Source organism: Physella acuta, unplaced genomic scaffold, assembly GCF_028476545.2.
Source record: "Physella acuta isolate Inbredline_101_S28 unplaced genomic scaffold, ASM2847654v3 ptg000554l, whole genome shotgun sequence".
NCBI lineage: Eukaryota > Metazoa > Mollusca > Gastropoda > Physidae > Physella > Physella acuta.
Window position 1 is genome coordinate 6,849 of NW_026732073.1, and position 20,920 is coordinate 27,768.

General features: G+C 38.5%; 1 protein-coding gene across 1 annotated transcript; it reads right to left on the reverse strand.

Annotated features, from left to right (window-relative positions):
• Positions 1 to 719: 719 nt before the first annotated feature.
• On the reverse strand, positions 720 to 6,135 carry LOC131946337 (metabotropic glutamate receptor 6-like). Its single transcript, XM_059307029.1, has 4 exons — positions 4,018 to 6,135; positions 2,575 to 2,622; positions 1,332 to 1,376; positions 720 to 1,241 (listed from the first exon to the last, which is right to left on the reverse strand). The coding sequence occupies exons 1-4, from the start codon at positions 6,133 to 6,135 to the stop codon at positions 720 to 722; spliced, it is 2,733 nt and encodes a 910-aa protein (XP_059163012.1).
• Positions 6,136 to 20,920: the final 14,785 nt, after the last annotated feature.

The following is a 20,920-nucleotide window of genomic DNA, read 5'->3' on the forward strand; positions in this document are numbered from 1 at the left end:
CTGGGATCTTGTACTTTTAAAACCCCTGTCTAAGTGGGATCTTGTACTTTTAAAACCCTTAAGTGGGATCTTGTACTTTTAAAACCCTTGTCTAAGTGGGATCTTGTACTTTTAAAACCGCTGTCTAAGTGGGATCTTGTACTTTTAAAACCGCTGTCTAAGTGGGATCTTGTACTTTTAAAACCCCTGTCTAAGTGGGATCTTGTACTTTTAAAACCCCTGTCTAACTGGGATCGTAAAACTTAAAACCCTTGTCTAACTGGGATCGTAAAACTTAAAACCCCTGTCTAACTGGGATCGCAAAACCTAAAACCCCTGTCTAAGTGAATCACAAACTTAAAACCACTGTCTAACTGGGATCACAAACTTAAAATCCCTGTCTAACATCTAACTGGGATCACGAATTTTTAAAACCCCTGTCTACATGGGATCGTAAAACTTAAAACCCCTGTCTAACTGGGATCACAAACTTAAAACCCCTGTCTAACTGGGATCACAAACTTAAAACACCTGTCTAACTGGGATCACAAACTTAAAACCCCTGTCTAACTGGGATCACAAACTTAAAACCCCTGTCTAACTGGGATCACAAACTTAAAACCCCTGCCTAAATGGGATCGTAAAACTTAAAACCCCTGTCTAACTGGGATCACAAACTTAAAACCCCGGTCTTACTGGGATCACAAACTCAAAACCCCGGTCTTACTGGGATCACAAACTCAAAACCCCTGTCTAACTGGGATTGTAAACTCACGCGGGGCAACTTGACCGCTGTGTGGGTGCAGGGTTGACCTTATGTTCCCCAAGGCCGTCTGGAACCTGTGACTAGTATTGGCGGTCACAGGCTCCGCCGGCAAACAAATCCCAGCGTACAACTTGGGCAGGAAGAGGAACACCAACGCCACCGTGTGGTTCAACAGCAGCGCCGCCGACAACAACAACACCTTGACGTACTGGTAGATGGCCGTCAGGTAGGTTGGGATGAAGGCCAGCCAGATGACCAGCGTGGTGGACACGCACATGGACATGAACCGCGACTCATTGAAGTTGTCCGGCAACTTCCGGGTCATGAAGGCGAAGACGGAGCACAGGATAACCAGGACCATGTTGTAGGCCAGGAAGCTGACCAGCCCGGGGAGGGTCAGGTCGCAGGAGAGCTCAACGAATTTCTCAGTAGCCAGCGGCTGCGTCAGTCTGGAGCTGGGCTGGTAGGTCACGGAGATAGAGATGCAGATAATCACCTGGAATAAAGGGAGGTAAAACAGTTATAGAGATGCAGATAATCACCTGGAATAAAGGGAGGTAAGACAGATAGAGATGCAGATAATCACCTGGAATAAAGGGAGTAAGACAGATATAGAGATGCAGATAATCACCTGAAATAAAGGGAGTAAGACAGATATAGAGATTCAGATAATCACCTGAAATAAGGGGAGGTAAGACAGATATAGAGATGGAGATAATCACCTGAAATAAAGGGAGATAAAACAGATATAGAGATGCAGATAATCACCTGAAATAAAGGGAGATAAAACAGATATAGAGATGCAGATAATCACCTGAAATAAAGGGGGGTAAAAAGATATAGAGATCCAGATAATCACCTGAAATAAAGGAAGGTAAGACAGATATAGAGATGCAGATAATCACCTGAAATAAAGGAAGGTAAGACAGATATAGAGATCCAGATAATCACCTGAAATAAAGGAAGGTAAGACAGATATAGAGATGCAGATAATCACCTGAAATAAAGGGAGATAAAACAGATATAGAGATGCAGATAATCACATGAAATAAAGGGAGATAAAACAGATATAGAGATGCAGATAATCACCTGAAATAAAGGAAGGTAAGACAGATATAGAGATGCAGATAATCACCTGAAATAAAGGGAGGTAAGACAGATATAGAGATCCAGATAATCACGTGAAAAAAGGGAGGTAAGACAGATATAGAGATGCAGATAATCACCTGAAATAAAGGGAGATAAAACAGATATAGAGATGCAGATAATCACCTGAAATAAAGGGAGGTAAAACAGATATAGAGATGCAGATAATTACCTGAAATAAAGGGAGGTAAGACAGATATAGAGATCCAGATAATCACCTAAAATAAATGGAGATAAAACAGATATAGAGATGCAGATAATCACCTGAAATAAAGGGAGGTAAGACAGATATAGAGATGCAGATAATCACCTGAAATAAAGGGAGATAAAACAGATATAGAGATCCAGATAATCACCTGAAATAAAGGGAGGTAAGACAGATATAGAGATGCAGATAATCACCTGAAATAAAGGGAGATAAAACAGATAGAGATACAGATAATCACCTGAAATAAAGGGGGGGGGGTAAGACAGATATAGAGATCCAGATAATCACCTGAAATAAAGGGAGATAAAACAGATATAGAGATCCAGATAATCACCTGAAATAAAGGGAGGTAAAACAGATATAGAGATGCAGATAATCACCTGAAATAAAGGGGGTAAGACAGATATAGAGATGCAGATAATCACCTGAAATAAAGGGGGGGGGGGGTAAGACAGATAGAGATGCAGATAATCACCTGAAATAAAGGGGGAGGTAAAACAGATATAGAGATGCAGATAATCACCTGAAATAAAGGGAGGTAATACAGATATAGAGATGCAGATAATCACCTGAAATAAAGGGGGGGTAAGACAGATATAGAGATGCAGATAATCACTTGAAATAAAGGGATGTAAAATTGACAGTTTGAAATTCGGCTGGTAGCTCACAGATTTAAAGGGGCAGATAATCACTTGAAATAAAGGGAGGTTAGAATGGAAAAAAAGAAAAAAACAACCACCACAAATAGAATAAATCAATAGGGCTAGTGTACATAATGTGAATAATATATAATCCCTCGGATTTTCTCGCTCGCTTGCCTACAATTTATCCGGGGCTATCGAACAGACATTTGCTTTTCTTCAAGCTGTTATTTAAACATGTTATTTCATGTATTGAATACCCATTCTAAAATTTTATAAGCGACCCATGCTTTACTCTATGATTATCTTGGTAGTCGTGCATTATTATATATTTAAAGAAATCATTTTATTTTCTTCTTTGTGTATGGGAAAGCATGTTATTATTATAAGCGGTATTTTTTATTTTTCTATTTTTATCCTTTGAGTTTCAAGAAACCTATTTCTTAATACGTCATTGTCGAAATCAGCTTTGTAGAACAGGGACAATATTGTTGGCTGTGTACTGTAGTCTATGTCTTCACAGCTGTTAAATGTTTCAAAAAATACATTTTTTTAAAAAGCTAATGAATTTTAATTTAATTTACTTTTTAAAATTTGCATATTCATAGAACTTTGAGATTAAAAAAAAATAAACAACCTCAGAAATAGTTGTGTTTGCCATTCGTTAGCGTAGACTTTCAGATGGTTGAGATAATGTGTATACGTGCATAGGATGGTAGGGATAATATTTACACAACCCTAGATGGTTGGGATAAATGTGTACATGTTTCTAAATAGTAGGGATAAATGTGTACATGTTTCTAAATAGTAGGGTTAAATGTGTACATGTTTCTAAATAGTAGGGATAAATGTGTACATGTTTCTAAATAGTAGGGATAAATGTGTCTATGTTTCTAAATAGTAGGGTTAAATGTGTACACGTGCCTAGATGGGTGGGATAAAGTATACACATGCATAGAATTTATCGTTAATATTTTAGAGTTTAATATTCATTCAACTACTCACTAAGACGTTATAATGGTGGAGAAGTAGAGCCCTTGACTGCTACCCCACAATGCTCGAGTTCGGACCTCCCAGCTTCAGGCCATTAAACCAAGCTGGGCACACATTATCGTCTCATATGCCTAAATTTTTTTGTTTGCTCTACTTCACCTGCCCTATTGCAACTTAGTTCCGATTATTAAAAAAGAAGTAGTTTGCTCTTGTGGACTCTACTTCACCTGCCCTATTGCAAATTAGTTCCGATAAGATTTTTAAAAAAATAGTTTGCTACCCACCTGCAATGTGATTAGAATAGTTGCCATGACAACCTGCGACTTGGAGCTGACGAACCACGGGCGCCTGTTGCACTTGATGCCGCTCTGGAAGATCCTGAAGATCCGGACGGCCTTGACCAACAGCGGCGAGTAGAGCCAGGCGAAGCTGAGGCAGAAGGTGAAGTAGATGGCGCTGCACAGCCCCGGGCTGGGGGTCACCTGGAACAGGATGACGGTCAGGTAGCCGACAAAGATGGCGGTCAGCTGGAGAAGGCTGAGCTCCCGGCTGGACGCCTTGATGACGCGTTCTTCCCACAGGTAGATGTACGCGCCTAGGACGACTAGCAAGGCTAGGATAGCGAAGACGGCGAGGGAGATGAAGATGATGGACATAGTCCCGGTAAAGGAGGGGTGAGACAGGGGGATGGGCTGGCACGTGGTCAGGTTCGTGTCCGGGTTAGGCCAGGTGAAGGTCGGGCACGGCTCGCACGAGGCCTTCTCGTGCAGGATGCGCTCGTACTCTCGGCACGTGCGGCAGTCCCAGCAGCACTCGAGCTTCTTGGGGATCCGGAACTCGCCGAAACGGCAAGGGCTGCTGCACACCGACTCGGGTTGAGACGCGGGTTGACCCGGGTGCAACGGGACAACCCGGGAAAGCTGATGAAAAAAATTCCAGAAAATGGTGTGGTTTTCGAAAAAGGCGATGCTCTTTGCTGTGATATCGAAAGTGGCGATGTTGTTTTCTAGAAGGTTCCCGGAAGGTTCCGGAACGATTTGCTTGATCCAGTAAGTCCCCGTCATGTCGCCTTTGTCGTCGAAGTGTATCAGGCCGGTGTAGCTTTGAAATGTCGTGTTGAGCAAATACCGTAAAAATAACTCACCCGTGATGCAGGCACGCGCTTCTGAGCCGGAAGCAGCCGGACACTCGTTCTGTATCAGCCGGTTCGCTGCGTACGAGAAGGCGAGCACGGCGTTTATCAAATGCGAGAGATCGTCTGCGAAAGCTAAATCTCGTTCTGACGAGACGTTGCGGCACGTGCCTGACGTCATGGAGCAGTTGTACAGCACCTCCCACGCCCGGGGCATCCACGGGTTGGGGGAGTTGTAAGGGTTCTTGGCTCGGTAAAATTTTTCAAACTCCGGCACGCGGGCGTAGACTTGCTGGAAGACAAACCCACCGGCCACCTCTCGGGAGAAATCTTTCAACGAGGCCGTGGCCGAGCCGGCCCAGGCGTTGCTGCCGATCCAGACAAAGTGCCCGCTGGCGTTGAACTCGCGGACGACGACCATCAGGTTGAAGACGACTTGGATGTTGGTGAAGAGGATGACGACGCGGGCTCGCGGGATGTCCAGCAGGTCTTTAAGCACGGGTCTAAGATCGGTGAGTTCGTCTACTTTGTGAGACGCGGCTATACAGACACCGAAATTCGGGGCGTTGAGTTTGATATTTTCAAAAGGCGGCTCACCGTAGCTACCGGCGTGGTAGAGGACGGATATATACGACCAGTTCATTTCTCGGATAAAATGCAACATGGCGGTCACCTGGTACTTATCAGGGGGGACGACTCTCATGAAATACCGATGCTTGTATTTATCCGTCAGCTCGTCGCTTCCAGTTTTGTACCCCATGATGGGCAGCTTGACCGTCGAGTACAGCTGGGAAATGGGGGACGTCCAATCACTCCGGGTGGGGCTGACGACCCCGATGACGTCGTAACCCTCGCCGGTCGTGCCGGTACCGCGGCGGGGTAGGAAGGTCAAGGACTGGGCCAGGACGGTGTTGGGGTGGCCGCACTCGTCCAACACGACGAACCCCAGCGACACGTTAACCAGCATGCTCGTGTCGTTGTTGACCCTCTGCGTGACGTAGGCCATGGCCTCGGTCTTCTGCAGGGTGAACTCGTTGATGGCCAGGTTGTCGCACCGGAAGCCGGCGCTGCTGGAGGACGTGTAGATGCCCAGGAAGATGCCGACGTTGATGTCGCCACGCTGGACGTAGGCCGTGCGGTTCAGCCCGGGGATGGAGAAGGAACTTCCGGTTTCGGGCGCGTTCTGTTGTGACGTCATCATGGCGACCGACGCCAGTACGACCAAGTAGTTGCATCGCAGACGAGACGGGTATGTAATCAAGGTGGACATATTTTAAAACCAGGAGACAACTATTTCATAGAAACAAGAGGAGGTAACTCTCCATAAATAAAATTTGCAAGAGTTGTATTTCCTTATCCAAAGTCAAAGGGTCAGCTTTCCAGTAGGTCCACTAGTGTTGACTCTACGATGTGAAGATTGCTGATGGCACAAAGTCCAATACCTACAGGATGTATTCTCATATCTCTACCAGAAGAAAATATACTCAAACCGTGGTGAAAACGCATTTTTTTCACCCAAAATAGAACTGAAATACAACGAAACAAATAATTATTTCCTTAAAAAAGTAATGTTGCAAACATAAAACTCAGTAACATATACATAAACCAACATAAAAGCCATTAACATAAAATCAATATAAAAACAAAAAGCCATTAATATAAAACAAATATAATATAAAAACAAAAAGCCATTAATATAAAATAAATATAATATAAAAACAAAAAGCCGTTAATATAAAATAAATATAATATTTAAAAAGGCATTAATATAAAATAAATATAATATAAAAACAAAAATATGAGAAAAACACAATTTATCAATTAATTATAACGAAGTGCCTAGTTATAAACATCACTTGTTTTGTTTATTTCTTCTCTTTTTTATTTCTAAGCTTCATATTTCTTGTAAATGTATTTCACATCAACCTACACCTTTAAAAATCACACAACAATTTAAGATCTATACACAAATCGGCTTCGCCCGAAGAAAACAAATAAAAATACAGTTTAAGTCTCCGCTAGACTCGGCTTACAAATCGATGTCACACGCTTTAGTATCACGCCTATACCAGCCCGTCTATCTTTCCCGTCCTGAGCTCAAAGCAAACTCTTCCCGCAAAACCTGCGACATTACCTTTAAACGCTGAACAACCAGCAACACTGATCGAATTCGAACGAGCGTGTTTTTAAAATCGGTTTACAGCCGACATCGGGCGACCAAAGACAAACAGCTGATCTGAGCTGTGACAGGTTTTAAATATAAATTATGTTTTTAAATAAAAATTTAAATGTCAATTATAAAAATGTTTAAATGCGAATTGAAAAAAAAAGCTTTTTTTAAAAATCGTTTTATACTGTTAGTTTCTATTGCCGCTATTCAATTCTATTCGCCTTTTACTGGCTTACAAATGAATTTCCTTTTTCTTAAGTCCAGGGCGGTGAGGGAAAGGGACTTAATGCGTTAAACAGAATTTGTTTCGTAATTAAAGGCCAATGATGAATGGCTTGAAGGGGGACCGCAGAAGATGAGGCAAGGACTGCCGGGTTTACGTGGGCGCAAATAAAGAGAGCCGCTCAAACCCGAGTCCGGTGGAGTGGTTGTAGCCCTTTGCTCCCCAGGGGCCACAATAGAATAAGTGAAATAAGGGAGGTAATGAATCGTTTCAGAGGCATGTAAAAAACAGGAGATATTACACATCGAGCTTAAGTGGGCTAATTAATTACGTAGTGCGAATTCTATGAATTCAGCAACATATTTTTAGCGCAATTTCCATACTGACAATTGCGATTATTAATTCGTTATTTCTGGATGGATGGATGGATGTGTATCCGCAGCTTTAAGTCGTATCTCCTCCTCAACGAAGCAATATCGAGGACTAGTTCCAAAAGCAAATATGTTAAGCAAGTTCTGTGGATGATTGTGGGCCAAAAAAATTCCCGGAATTCCTTCCTTGATTTCCCGGAAAAGCCAAAAAACCGAAAAAATGCAGTTTTTGGCCCATATCTCGGCAACCAGACCACTTAGCGACTTGAAACATTTACCAATAGATTCCTGTCATAATTTAAAACAATATTGCCGAAGAAAGTTTTCAAAAATATCCTTTCGTTCGGTCACAAAAAATTAATTAAGGAAATTGCGCTTAAATTGTCACTAGACTTTTTATTAACTTGTTTTCGTATACATTTTTTCTTACTTGAAACATTTATAATATATATATATATATATATATATATATATATATATATATATATATATATATATATATATATATATATATATATATATATATATATATATATATATATATATATATATATATATATATATATATATATATATATATATATAAACTAATTCATCAATTCAGTCTGGCAGACATTTAAAGATCAGTGGACATTAGAGCAATACGGTCATGTAATAGCTAAGGACAGCACATCACCCTCGTAAGTTACACCCTCCCAGACCCCCCCCCCCCCCACCAGATTAATTACCCCTGTATATTTACCCGCACAAACAAATGCAGTAGGACATCCCTCATATAGAATATTAATTGATTCTAAACCTAATAGTAGACCGTCCCTGAGTCCACCCAGATCTGATGGGTACCTAACTAACCTTTGGATAATTAAAGGTGGCTGGGCATAGTGCGGATAACACTATCCCTAACACAGGAACAGGTGAACTCTACTTCACTTGCCCCATGGACCGTCAGGTTCGAAAATGGAACTTATTAAAAAAAAACGAATAGGTTTAGTGTTCTGGTGAGTTAGGTTTAAGTTAGGTTTAAGATTAAGGATACTGATAGGGTTAGGCTTATGAACTTGCTCTGCACTTGGCGGTTTCCCTGTTTCGTAATCTATAGAATGCCCAAGAAACAAAGGCGTAGCGACCCTTTCCGGCGCCCGGGGTGAATTATCAACTTTTCGGCCTCCTTCCCCGATTTATATATAGTTATTCAAGGTAGCGAAAAAGCTCCCCTCACAATTCACTGTAACCGTTTTTATTCTGGTGAGTAATACACGAAGTCATTTAAAATCAGTCAACTCTAGACAAAAAGTCATGTAATGACACAACTGAAACCATAACGTGGTGTAATAATATCCATACTGTCAAAGGATCATGTAATGGTGTAATCACAGCCACAGATCATGTAATGGTGTAATCACAGCCACAGATCATGTAATGGTGTAATCACAGCCACAGATCATGTAATGGTGTAATCACAGCCACATATCATGTAATGGTGTAATCACAGCCACAGATCATGTAATGGTGTAATCACAGCCACAGATCATGTAATGGTGTAATCACAGCCACAGATCATGTAATGGTGTAATCACAGCCACAGATCATGTAATGGTGTAATCACAGCCACAGATCATGTAAGGGTGTAATCACAGCCACAGATCATGTAATGGTGTAATCACAGCCACAGATCATGTAATGGTGTAATCACAGCCAATGATCATGTAATGGTGTAATCACAGCCACAAATCATGTAATGGTGTAATCACAGCCACAGATCATGTAATGGTGTAATCACAGCCACAGATCATGTAATGGTGTAATCACAGCCACAGATCATGTAATGGTGTAATCACAGCCACAAATCATGTAATGGTGTAATCACAGCCACAGATCATCTAATGGTATAATCACAGCCACAGATCATGTAATGGTGTAATCACAGCCACAGATCATGTAATGGTGTAATCACAGCCACAGATCATGTAATGGTGTAATCACAGCCACAGATCATGTAATGGTGTAATCACAGCCACAGATCATGTAATGGTGTAATCACAGCCACATATCATGTAATGGTGTAATCACAGCCACATATCATGTAATGGTGTAATCACAGCCACATATCATGTAATGGTGTAATCACAGCCACATATCACGTAATGGCCGCTGAATGAATAACGTGATTCCCTTTTTGGCGCCACACTGACCCGAAAACAAAAGGTCAAATTGTGATCAAATTGTGGGACAACGTAGAAAGAGGCGTAGCGAGGGGGAAGGGGAGTGCGGATCGCACCGGGTGACACCAGTTAGGGGGGGGGGGAGGTGACGCCAAGGCAAAAAAATAGCAAAATATATAGAGAAAAATGATAATTCCACTTAATTAAGGGATTAATTCGAGTGTTAAGTAGTCTTTTAAGAGGTGCAAATCAAAAGTTTGAGGGGGGGGGGGGGGTGCAAATCGAAAGTTTGAGGGGGGTGCGAATCGAAAGTTTGAGGGGGGAGGTGCAAATCGAAAGTTTGAGGGGGGGGGGGGGTGACACCATATATGTGCCGCATCGGGTGACACCCGACCTTGCTACGCCACTGCTAGAGTTCCATAAGAAACACATTGCTTTACATTATCAAGATACTCTTTCGAATCAGACAGTCCACGGGGATGGGGGGGGGGGATGCCTGAAAGATACACTGTCAGGCACGTCTTACGGGATGTGAACTCGAGACTTTCCTGTTAGCAGTCATGAGCTCTACTCCCCGACCACGCCGGCCCATTGGTGTAACGGATGCACACACAAAAATATTCATCCTAGCACTTTTCGACACACGCCGCGAGTGGATTTGAACCCACAGCTGGTACTGATGAGCGTTCGTTGTCTTGCACTGGCAAAACGAGTTTGAGCTTTGAGCTTTAGAATTATGTCCAGGGCAGACTGTTTGCAGCTTTAGTTTATTTTGCTTGTTGATTCGTTTTTTTTTCAATTTTATTTCTTTTATTTTAACTTTTTTTAAAAGTTTTAAAATATTTAAAAAACCAATTTAATTATTCTTTTTAATTGCCTCCGACATGTAAATTACAGCGTCAGTTTGCCTTGCCTTGCCATTTCCATTTTTTTTCTTTTCCCGCCTCAGACATGTAATTTACAGCGTCAGTTTGCCTTGCATGTTCGCTTTAGTATTACAGATTTCATCATTAACTTGTGGGGACTGATACTGATTTACAATAGTAATATTGTTTTCTTACTTGTTGCATACTTCCAATTATTTAAGATGTACTTATACATAGATTTAATACAAAACGTCTAATTGCAATTTTTATATTAAAGAAATAAAACCGGGAGTGATCTCCCCTAAACTTTCTCGAATATTCTTATATAAAACAACAGGGGATGGGAACTCGGGCTATAGACATGATTTTTTAATCCATTTTAAATACTTAAAGTTTTAAAAATAGAATAAAATCTCGTAGGCAAAAGAATTGCACACCAAGTGAACGCCAAATAAAAAAGTGCATAATACTATTATTAGTACTTAAACAATTTACATTAGTTTTTTGAGAAATCGGAAGTAGCGTAAATTACTACTTCCGGTCAACGGAAATTACTCAAAATTAAACAGAAGGAAGAGAATTAGATCTTTTACTTACATGTGAAATTTCATTTATCTATCTGAAATAGTACTCAAGTTATAGGCTTTTGAAAAATTCAAAGTAGAAAAAATACCACTTCCGGTTATCGGAAATCGCTCAAAAGTTGATACGGATCTACGATTTTGATAAAATACTTATATATGAAATTTCATCAACCTAGCTGTAACGGTACTCAAGTTATCGTGTTTACGCACGGACAGACGGACAGACAGACACACATACACACAGACATACGGACAGAATTGCAAAGCCCAGTTTTTCAGACTGGATTACGCATAAAACCTCTTAATTTTGATAAATCTGGATTGATAATTTTTGCCCGATTAAAATAAGTCTTCTATACTTCGGATGTGATGAAGGACTGAAGTGTAATACGGTGAAAATTGTTAAAATTTCAAGTGATTTTTGTGCAGGATAACAATACTTTCTACTTCGAATATACTTTTTTTTTTTTTTTTTTTTTTAAATAATTTTATGAGAAAGTAAAACAACAAGTGACTCCAGCAGCGAATTTGATTACTACAGAATATTCCATGAATTAAATTGTACTTCTTATTATACATAGAAACGTATTGCTTCAAATATTAAACTACAAGTAAATTTTAAAAAAAACTTATAAACTACAAATTTTGAATAAAAATAAATAATTAAATTATAATATTTTAGAAATTAATTTCATTAACAGTAGTACATTTAAAACTGTAACTACAAATAAAAAGTTTTAAGACATAATGTTTTTATGTATTTTCGCAAGTTTATGTTATTGTCGCCCCTTAAGAGTTCGCAGTTTGACTATTCACCGGGGTTATCCTGTTACCCAGAGACTCGTTTTTTAAAACAAATGCCACACATGTTAAGTAACTGACCTGAAATACCAAGCCCAAGGTACGCAAAAATAAAAAAAAACAACTTAACAATGGCCCATTTTCTAGACAAGAAAGTACAAAAATAAAATTCTGTAACAATCTGTAATTGGCTTTCGTGATGACTTTCTATCCATTATGAAATATAATTAATAACGTGCAGAGAATGAAAGTAGGGAAGAGAGGGGATAGGATGTAGATGAAACAACATTTTAGTTTAGAGACTTATCTACGCTTCAATGTTATGAAATGATATATTTTTAAAATTCAATATGAGCATTAACCTAATTAATAAAGTAATATCTTAAAAGGCGCATCGATGAGATTATTTTTGTTCGGCCATAAATGGCGTTACTCACCTAGATCGAAAGACCCCTGACTTATAACGATGTATGTTGTATGTGGAAGGGGAAGGGGGAGGTGTGTAATGCATGTCACGTAACATTTTTCTTTTCTTTTTAAAAAAAAAAATTATGCTGCTTATTGTAACAACAGCTTTTTAAACGAACAACAGCAACAACAACAGCAAAAAAAAAAAAAAAAAAATAAATAAATAAAAATAAAATAAATAAAAATAAAACGCCAGTATCTCTGGATTCTTTTTGAGCAGACAACTTGAAAAACAAATTGCAAATAATTTTAAAGTTTCTGGATCTGCTATTGTTTTTGTTCTAAACTCGATGGGTGAACTACAAAAACTGGATAGTAACAAATTCACCATTTTGCGGTTATCAGATTGCGCAGTAACTAAAATTGATTAAAATGCGCTAAAATATTTAAAGTTAGGCAGGCGTTAATTAAGTAGGGGGAAACTTACATTTAATTTAAAGAAGTGAAACAAAACGAGATATAAATCTAAAAATTATGTGGGGAAAAAAATATTTAAAGAATGAATTTTTATTATAATTTTCTTACAAATTGTAAAAACGTCAATCACAACTAAATAACCTGTCATTACTAGCGGTCAGTTGGGACAAATAAAATTAATGTACAGATCACGGGACAGCACCATTTTTAGAATTGACGGTCCCTACCAGAAGCGTCGCGACCCTTCCCGGCGCCCGGGGACAAACTTTTCGATTTGCACACCCCCCCTCAAGATTTCGATTTGCACCCCCCCCCTCGAGATTTAGATTTGCACCCCCCCCCCTCAAACTTTCGATTTGCACCCCCCTCAACCTTTAAATTTATTTTTCCAACCCATTTTGGCGCCCCCTAAGGTCGGCGCCCGGGGACATATGTCCCCCCCCCCTCGCTACGCTACCGGTCCCTACAAACAAATGAAAATAAATTTAAGACGAAGGGGCGGTGTTGTAGTCGCCTTAATTTCTCTGAATCTGGAAGCAGCCCCCCCCCCCCCCCCCCACACACAAACACCAAAATACGTAATTCAACCCATGTCCACTCTCCCCTTGGAATTTATGTCCGCAGAACATTCTGCATTCTAAGAAAAGTCGCCCATTACTAATCGGAAGTGAAGTCACGAGACTGCTAAATTAAGCAGAGGAGGAGACTATTTTTGAGGCAGTTTGGAATGAAGAAAAAAAGATCAGCTACAGATCGACTAAGCATGACTCAGCGATGACAAAAGCGATTGTATAAAAAACAAAAGAAATAAATCCCAAGAGGTTTTATCGTCTGTTGCTTTGTTGTTCATCCGGGTATCTCTAGCTTCTATTGTTATCTCCTACATTGTTTTAGCTATAGAGCTGTCTTTTTGTTTTCATCGTGTTATGTTCTGTGTTCACATTGTTTTAGCTATAGTGCTGTTCTTTTTGTTTTCATCGTGTTATGTTCTGTGTTCACATTGTTTTAGCTATAGTGCTGTTCTTTTTGTTTTCATCGTGTCGTGTTCTGTGTTCACATTGTTTTAGCTATAGTGCTGTTCTTTTTGTTTTCATCGTGTCCTGTTATGTTCTGTGTTCACATTGTTTTAGCTATAGTGCTGTCTTTTTTTTCATCGTGTTATGTTCTGTGTTCACATTGTTTTAGCTATAGTGCTGTTCTTTTTGTTTTCATCGTGTCGTGTTATGTTCTGTGTTCACATTGTTTTAGCTATAGTGTTGTCTTTTTATCGTGTTATGTTCTGTGTTCACATTGTTTTAGCTATAGTGCTGTCTTTTTGTTTTTATCGTGTTGTGTTCTGTGTTCACATTGTTTTAGCTATAGTGTTCTCTTTTCATCGTGTCGTGTCATGTTCTGTGTTCACATTGTTTTAGCTATAGAGCTGTCTCTTTATCGTGTTATGTTCTGTGTTCACATTGTTTTAGCTATAATGCTGTCTTTTCATCGTGTCGTGTCATGTTCTGTGTTCACATTGTTTTAGCTATAGTGCTGCCATTTCATCGTGTTGTGTTATGTTCTGTGTTCTCATTGTTTTAGCTATAGTGCTGTCTTTTCATCGTGTCGTGTCATGTTCTGTGTTCACATTGTTTTACCTATAGTGCTGTCTTTTTGTTTTCACCGTGTTATGTTCTGTGTTCACATTGTTTTAGCTATAGTGCTGTCATTTCATCGTGTTATGTTCTCTGTTCACATTGTTTTAGCTATAGTTCTGTCTTTTCATCGTGTCGTGTTATGTTCTGTGTTCACATTGTTTTAGCTATAGTGCTGTCTTTTCATCGTGTTATGTTCTCTGTTCACATTGTTTTAGCTATAGTTCTGTCTTTTCATCGTGTCATGTTATGTTCTGTGTTCACATTGTTTTAGCTATAGTGCTGTCTTTTCATCGTGTTATGTTCTCTGTTCACATTGTTTTAGCTATAGTGCTGTCTTTTTGTTTTCATCGTGTCATGTTATGTTCTGTGTTCACATTGTTATAAATAAATCCCCAACGCTGAAAGCATTAACAGGGGCTTTTTAGAATCAACGAGTTAAAATCTCAAACTTGAATTGCAGTAAAAAAAAAGCAATAGGTTCTAGCCATAATGCACAACCGGCAAACGATGTCTAAAGAAAGATGTGCGTCATTTTAAGCCAACTTAAATAATGGAATATCTATAAACGAAACAGACTTATATAGTACAAAATAATTTAAAATAAATACTACTATTTAAAAAATATTAATATCTATAAACTAAACAGAAACTAGTTTATAAATTATATTTTTAGAATTTAGTAGTGAATTTCAAATTCTGTCATTTTGTTTATACGACATTTTGTTTATGCGACATTTTGTTTATACGACTTACAAAGTTAAACATTTACCAGAAGACGAGCAACGCCAACTTGTTTTTCCAAACAACTGCAAGGGTTTCGTATTTCAGCATCAATGCCAGGGAAGATATATAATGTAAGGGAATCATATTTCAACGTAGACAAAAAAATGACGAATAAACTTTTAAACCAAGTGCAATGTTTTCAGATAAAGAAATATTGTTAAACCTGTACGTGTTTTTTAATAAAACGAATGCATAAAAATAAAAGGGAAGGCAAATAAAAAATATTTTTACGAATTGTCTGCTATTCATTTTAATAATCTTATTTTAGCAGTTCAAATTTGCATGCTATTTATTTGCTCTAAAACACTGACCTAACCGTCTTGACAATTTTGTTGAATTAAATGGAATATTGTTAAATCAAACACTACTGGAGATTTCAGTGTTACCAAGTTTAATTGAAAATTTTAAACATTAATAATAAATTCGCTTTTACTGTTAAAAAAACTACAATTTTCGAAACATGATTTTATATTGATGTAATAAATTGTGCAGTGTCATATTTTCAGAGTCTATTTTCAAAGTTTCCCAATTAATAAATAATCTCAATGACCTTTATTAGCTCATATTTAAAACCCTAACTTGGACCAGCTTCAGAAATACCAAATTATTTTAGTTTCAGCGAAAAGTAAGCAGATATTATCTACAGGGGAAACAATTCATGTGAACAAATAAATTCATTTCTATTTAAGTCGTCTCATGTCGCGTTAGAGTTACCGTGACATTATAGGACCGTCTGGTGGTGATAGAACCAAACACAGCACAGTAAATTTAAAAAAAAAATTCTATTGATTCGTTAATTTTAATGCAAGACATTCTAATTTTTATACAGCTTTGACCTAGTTATTTCCCTTTCATGACAAGGTAATGCTTCAACAATGGATTATGCGATTTGGTTTTAAACTTCAGGGTGTTAGTTTTGAAAAAAAATATCTCTTTCAAACATATTGTACCTGGTAAAAAATTCCGTCTCGCAAAAAAGGAAAAAAAAAGGGGGGGGGGGATGCTGACGACAGAGCTTTTGAAAAGTAAATACAAAGGAAAACAACAGAAAACAGTTTATATACATCGTGGTTTTTTCAAATGGAGAATGAATGAAGCGAGATAATAATTTAAAAAATAATAGGAAGCCATCGAAAGACTAGATGTATGGCAATTCCTTTTTAACTTAACCTGAGCTTATCTAACTTACTTTAACAACTTACCTCAACTTACCTCAGCTTACCTCACCAATTTAACTCAGCTCACCTCAGTTTACCTCAACATACCTCAACTTAATACTTAATCTGACCTGGCCTGACTAATCTACCAATCCTAAAACATTCTAACCTAAATTAACCTAATGCAGCCCAACGTAGCCTAATTTAAACTAACATTACCTAGCCTACCCTAACGTAACTGAAATTTCAAGTATAATTAATCAACCAACGATTGCTTAATGAATAAAATAACATTTTGGAAATTGTTTTTGATACTAGGGTTTAACGGTCAAATGAATAAAATATTCTTTATAACTTGTACTGACAATCTCTTTGTCTGCGGTAGTGATTCGTTCATTTTGCATCACATAGTAGCTAAACATTGGAATTAAGTCCATACAATGTAACGTTTTAAATTTAAATGAGTGGGGGTAGCGTAGGTAAAATAAAAAGTATTAATCTTTTAATATTGTATGCTTTTTAACATAGAGAGTAGGGAACAATTTAGTTAGCATGCATACAAACAGGTTTTAAAGTTGTATACAAATCTCTATCACAGCTTCTAAAATGTTATTAGCTTAGTAAAAAGGTACTTGATTTTTAAACAAACAGTTATTTGTGTTGTAAACAATGGGTTATTAAAGTTATAAAAAAGGGTTATTAAAGTTATAAACAAATGGCAATTAAAGTTATAAACAAATGGTTATTAAAGTTATAAACAAACGTTAATGAAAGTTGTAAACAGACGGTTATTAAAGTTATAAACAAACGTTAATGAAAGTTGTAAACAAAAACAAACAGCTGCAGTGTGGTAAAAGTGTCTGACGGATGTTGTCCTTGTGCTCAACCCAGTTTCCCGACAACAAAACGATCCCCTCAACCCGTGCTAGATACGCTGTTTTTAGTTTATTTTGTTTTTGATTTGTTTATTCCGCTCCATGTTTACGATCGGGTAATAGAAGTGGATGGGCTGTTCTTGTTAAGATTTTTTAATGAATATTTCTCCCCCCCCCCCGTCTGCTCCCCACAATCCGGTACAGGAAGAAGAAACCAATGTCCAATTTTACAACCATTTCAGAAAAATTACACAGTCACCACCTGATATACTAACACTGTTTCAGAAAAATTACACAGTCACCACCTGATATACTAACACTGTTTCAGAAAAATTACACAATCATTACACGACCTAATATTGCAGTTATAAACTATGCAAGTACGACCAGATATATCACAACCGTTCCTAAAAAATGTCACAATCACTACCTGATATATATCAAACTGTTCCTGAAAAATGACACAATCACAGCTAAAGCACAGCAAACAAGCGATGACATTTCCTAAAAACTTTTTTAGGGTCAAGAAATTATTTTTTTCTGCTCGATATTTTTTATAGTGCAATAAAAAATCGATCAGGAATTAATCGGCAATAAAAAGCTGTGGGCTTACGGTAGGCGATGTTCTCAAGATGATTTTATTGTTGACGTTTAGATAGGGGCTGACGACATTACAAGATTGATGCAAGAAACTCAAATTATGGACGAAATGTACAGGTCTATTTATGAATAAAGTTGCGCAATTTTTTTTTGCGCAACTTTTAACCCTTTTCTACCATGTCACCTCCCCCCCCCCTCACATTATTATAATACATCTATAAGTTATAATTTGAACAGGTTATTTTTATCAAATTTTGCTTTCTGTCATTTGTGTTCCTTGAGAACTCTCCTGTCCTATGAAGCTGTCTTAGGTCAACGAGGTGAGAAAATGTATTGTGACGATCAGGAAGAATGGCATCGGTGAAAGATGTTCTCAAAAAATTGGCCGCCCCCAAAGTTTTTTGGCCGCCACGAAAGTTAGCCGTCACCAAAGCTGGCCGCCCCCAAAGTTTTTTGGCGGCCCCAAAAGTTCTTTGGCCGCCCCCAAAGTTGGCCGCCCCCATTGGGTACCGCCAAACACCGTACCACAGGCTATCCGCGGCCACACTTCCTTGTTGTAATACACACAAATCACGTGCTGTAATACACACAAATCACGTGCTGTAATACACACAAATCACGTGCTGTAATACACACAAATCACGTGCTGTAATACACACTAATCACGTGCTGTAATACACACAAATCACGTGCTGTAATACACACTAATCACGTGCTGTAATACACACAAATCATGTGCTGTAATACACACAAATTACGTGATATAATACACACAAATCACGTGCTGTAATACACACAAATTACGTGCTGTAATACACACAAATCACGTGATATAATACACACAAATCACGTGCTGTAATACACACAAATCACGTGCTGTAATACACACAAATCACGTGCTGTAATACACACAAATTACGTGCTGTAATACACACAAATTACGTGCTGTAACACACACAAATCACGTGATGTAATACACACAAATTACGTGCTGTAACACACACAAATCACGTGATATAATACACACAAATCACGTGCTGTAATACACACAAATCACGTGCTGTAATACACACAAATTACGTGCTGTAATACACACAAATTACGTGCTGTAACACACACAAATCACGTGATGTCATACACACAAATTACGTGCTGTAACACACACAAATTACGTGCTGTAATACACACAAATTACGTGCTGTAATACACACAAATTACGTGCTGTAATACACACAAATTACGTGCTGTAATACACACAAATCACGTGATATAATACACACAAATCACGTGCTGTAATACACACAAATCACGTGATGTAATACACACAAATTACGTGCTGTAACACACACAAATTACGTGCTGTAATACACACAAATTACGTGCTGTAATACACACAAATTACGTGCTGTAATACACACAAATCACGTGATATAATACACACAAATCACGTGCTGTAATACACACAAATCACGTGATGTAATACACACAAATCACGTGCTGTAATACACACAAATCACGTGATGTAATACACACAAATCACGTGCTGTAATACACACAAATCACGTGATGTAATACACACAAATCACGTGCTGTAATACACACAAATCACGTGATGTAATACACACAAATCACGTGCTGTAATACACACAAATCACGTGATGTAATACACACAAATCACGTGCTGTAATACACACAAATCACGTGATGTAATACACACAAATCACGTGCTGTAATACACACAAATCACGTGCTGTAATACACACAAATCACGTGATATAATACACACAAATCACGTGATATAATACACACAAACTACGTGCTGTAATACACACAAATCACGTGATATAATACACACTAATCACGTGCTGTAATACACACAAATCACGTGCTGTAATACACACAAATCACGTGCTGTAATACACACAAATCACGTGCTGTAATACACACAAATCACGTGTTGTAATACACACAAATCACGTGCTGTAATACACACAAATCACGTGCTGTAATACACACAAATCACGTGCTGTAATACACACAAATCACGTGCTGTAATACACACAAATCACGTGCTGTAATACACACAAATCACGTGCTGTAATACACACAAATCAAGTGCTGTAATACACACAAATCACGTGCTGTAATACACACAAACTACGTGCTGTAATACACACAAATCACGTGCTGTAATACACACAAATCACGTGATATAATACACACAAATCACGTGCTGTAATACACACAAATCACGTGCTGTAATACACACAAATCACGTGCAGTAACGCAGACTACAAGCGACACAAAAAAAAAACATTTAAAATTGAACTATCCATATTAATTAGAAAAAGCCGATCAAACAAATAGTGCGAACGTCCGCGAAAGCTAAACTTCCGGATTGAGTTATGTTTCAAGTTTACCATCTCGACTCTCATAATCCTCCCCCCACCCCACCTCACATTACCCCCTCAACACAAACGCCAGTCATCGCTTCTCTTTTACCCATCATGCACACTGTTAAAAGTCAGAGTGACCTTGAGGTCGCCAATTAATAGATCGCGTCTCCATCCCCCCCCCCCCCCCTATCCTCCGTTGGCAAAAATCTGAACAATGCTCATTTGGCCGTCCGACCAGAGCAATGCTGATTTGGCCGTGCAACCTTTTTGTTGGCCAACTAAGCCGTTGTTTGAACAACCTACTCATCGCTTCCCCCATAACCTACGCGGCGGCCATGTTGGTTGTATGACGTCATTGTGTGCTGCGGGATGACTTTCCTTGGGCCATTTACTAGACAGAGACACAGTCGTATCATTGTCAAATCTCATGTCACAATATTTGACATAAACTTCTTCTTCTTAGTCCTCTTTGCTCCTTATGGAGCATAGGGCCTCCACCATTTCCTTCCATTTCTTCCTATCCTCGGCTATTAATTTTGACATCTCCCAAG

Coding starts and splice junctions, on each gene's coding strand:
- LOC131946337 (XM_059307029.1), bottom strand. CDS start 6,135: ATGTCCACCTTGATTACATACCCGTCTCGTCTGCGATGCAACTACTTG. Junction 2,623..4,017: donor CTATTCTAATCACATTGCAG/GTGGGTAGCAAA, acceptor CCTTTATTTCAG/GTGATTATCTGCATCTCTAT. Junction 1,377..2,574: donor TACCTCCCCCTTTATTTCAG/GTGATTATCTGC, acceptor CCTTTATTTCAG/GTGATTATCTGCATCTCTAT.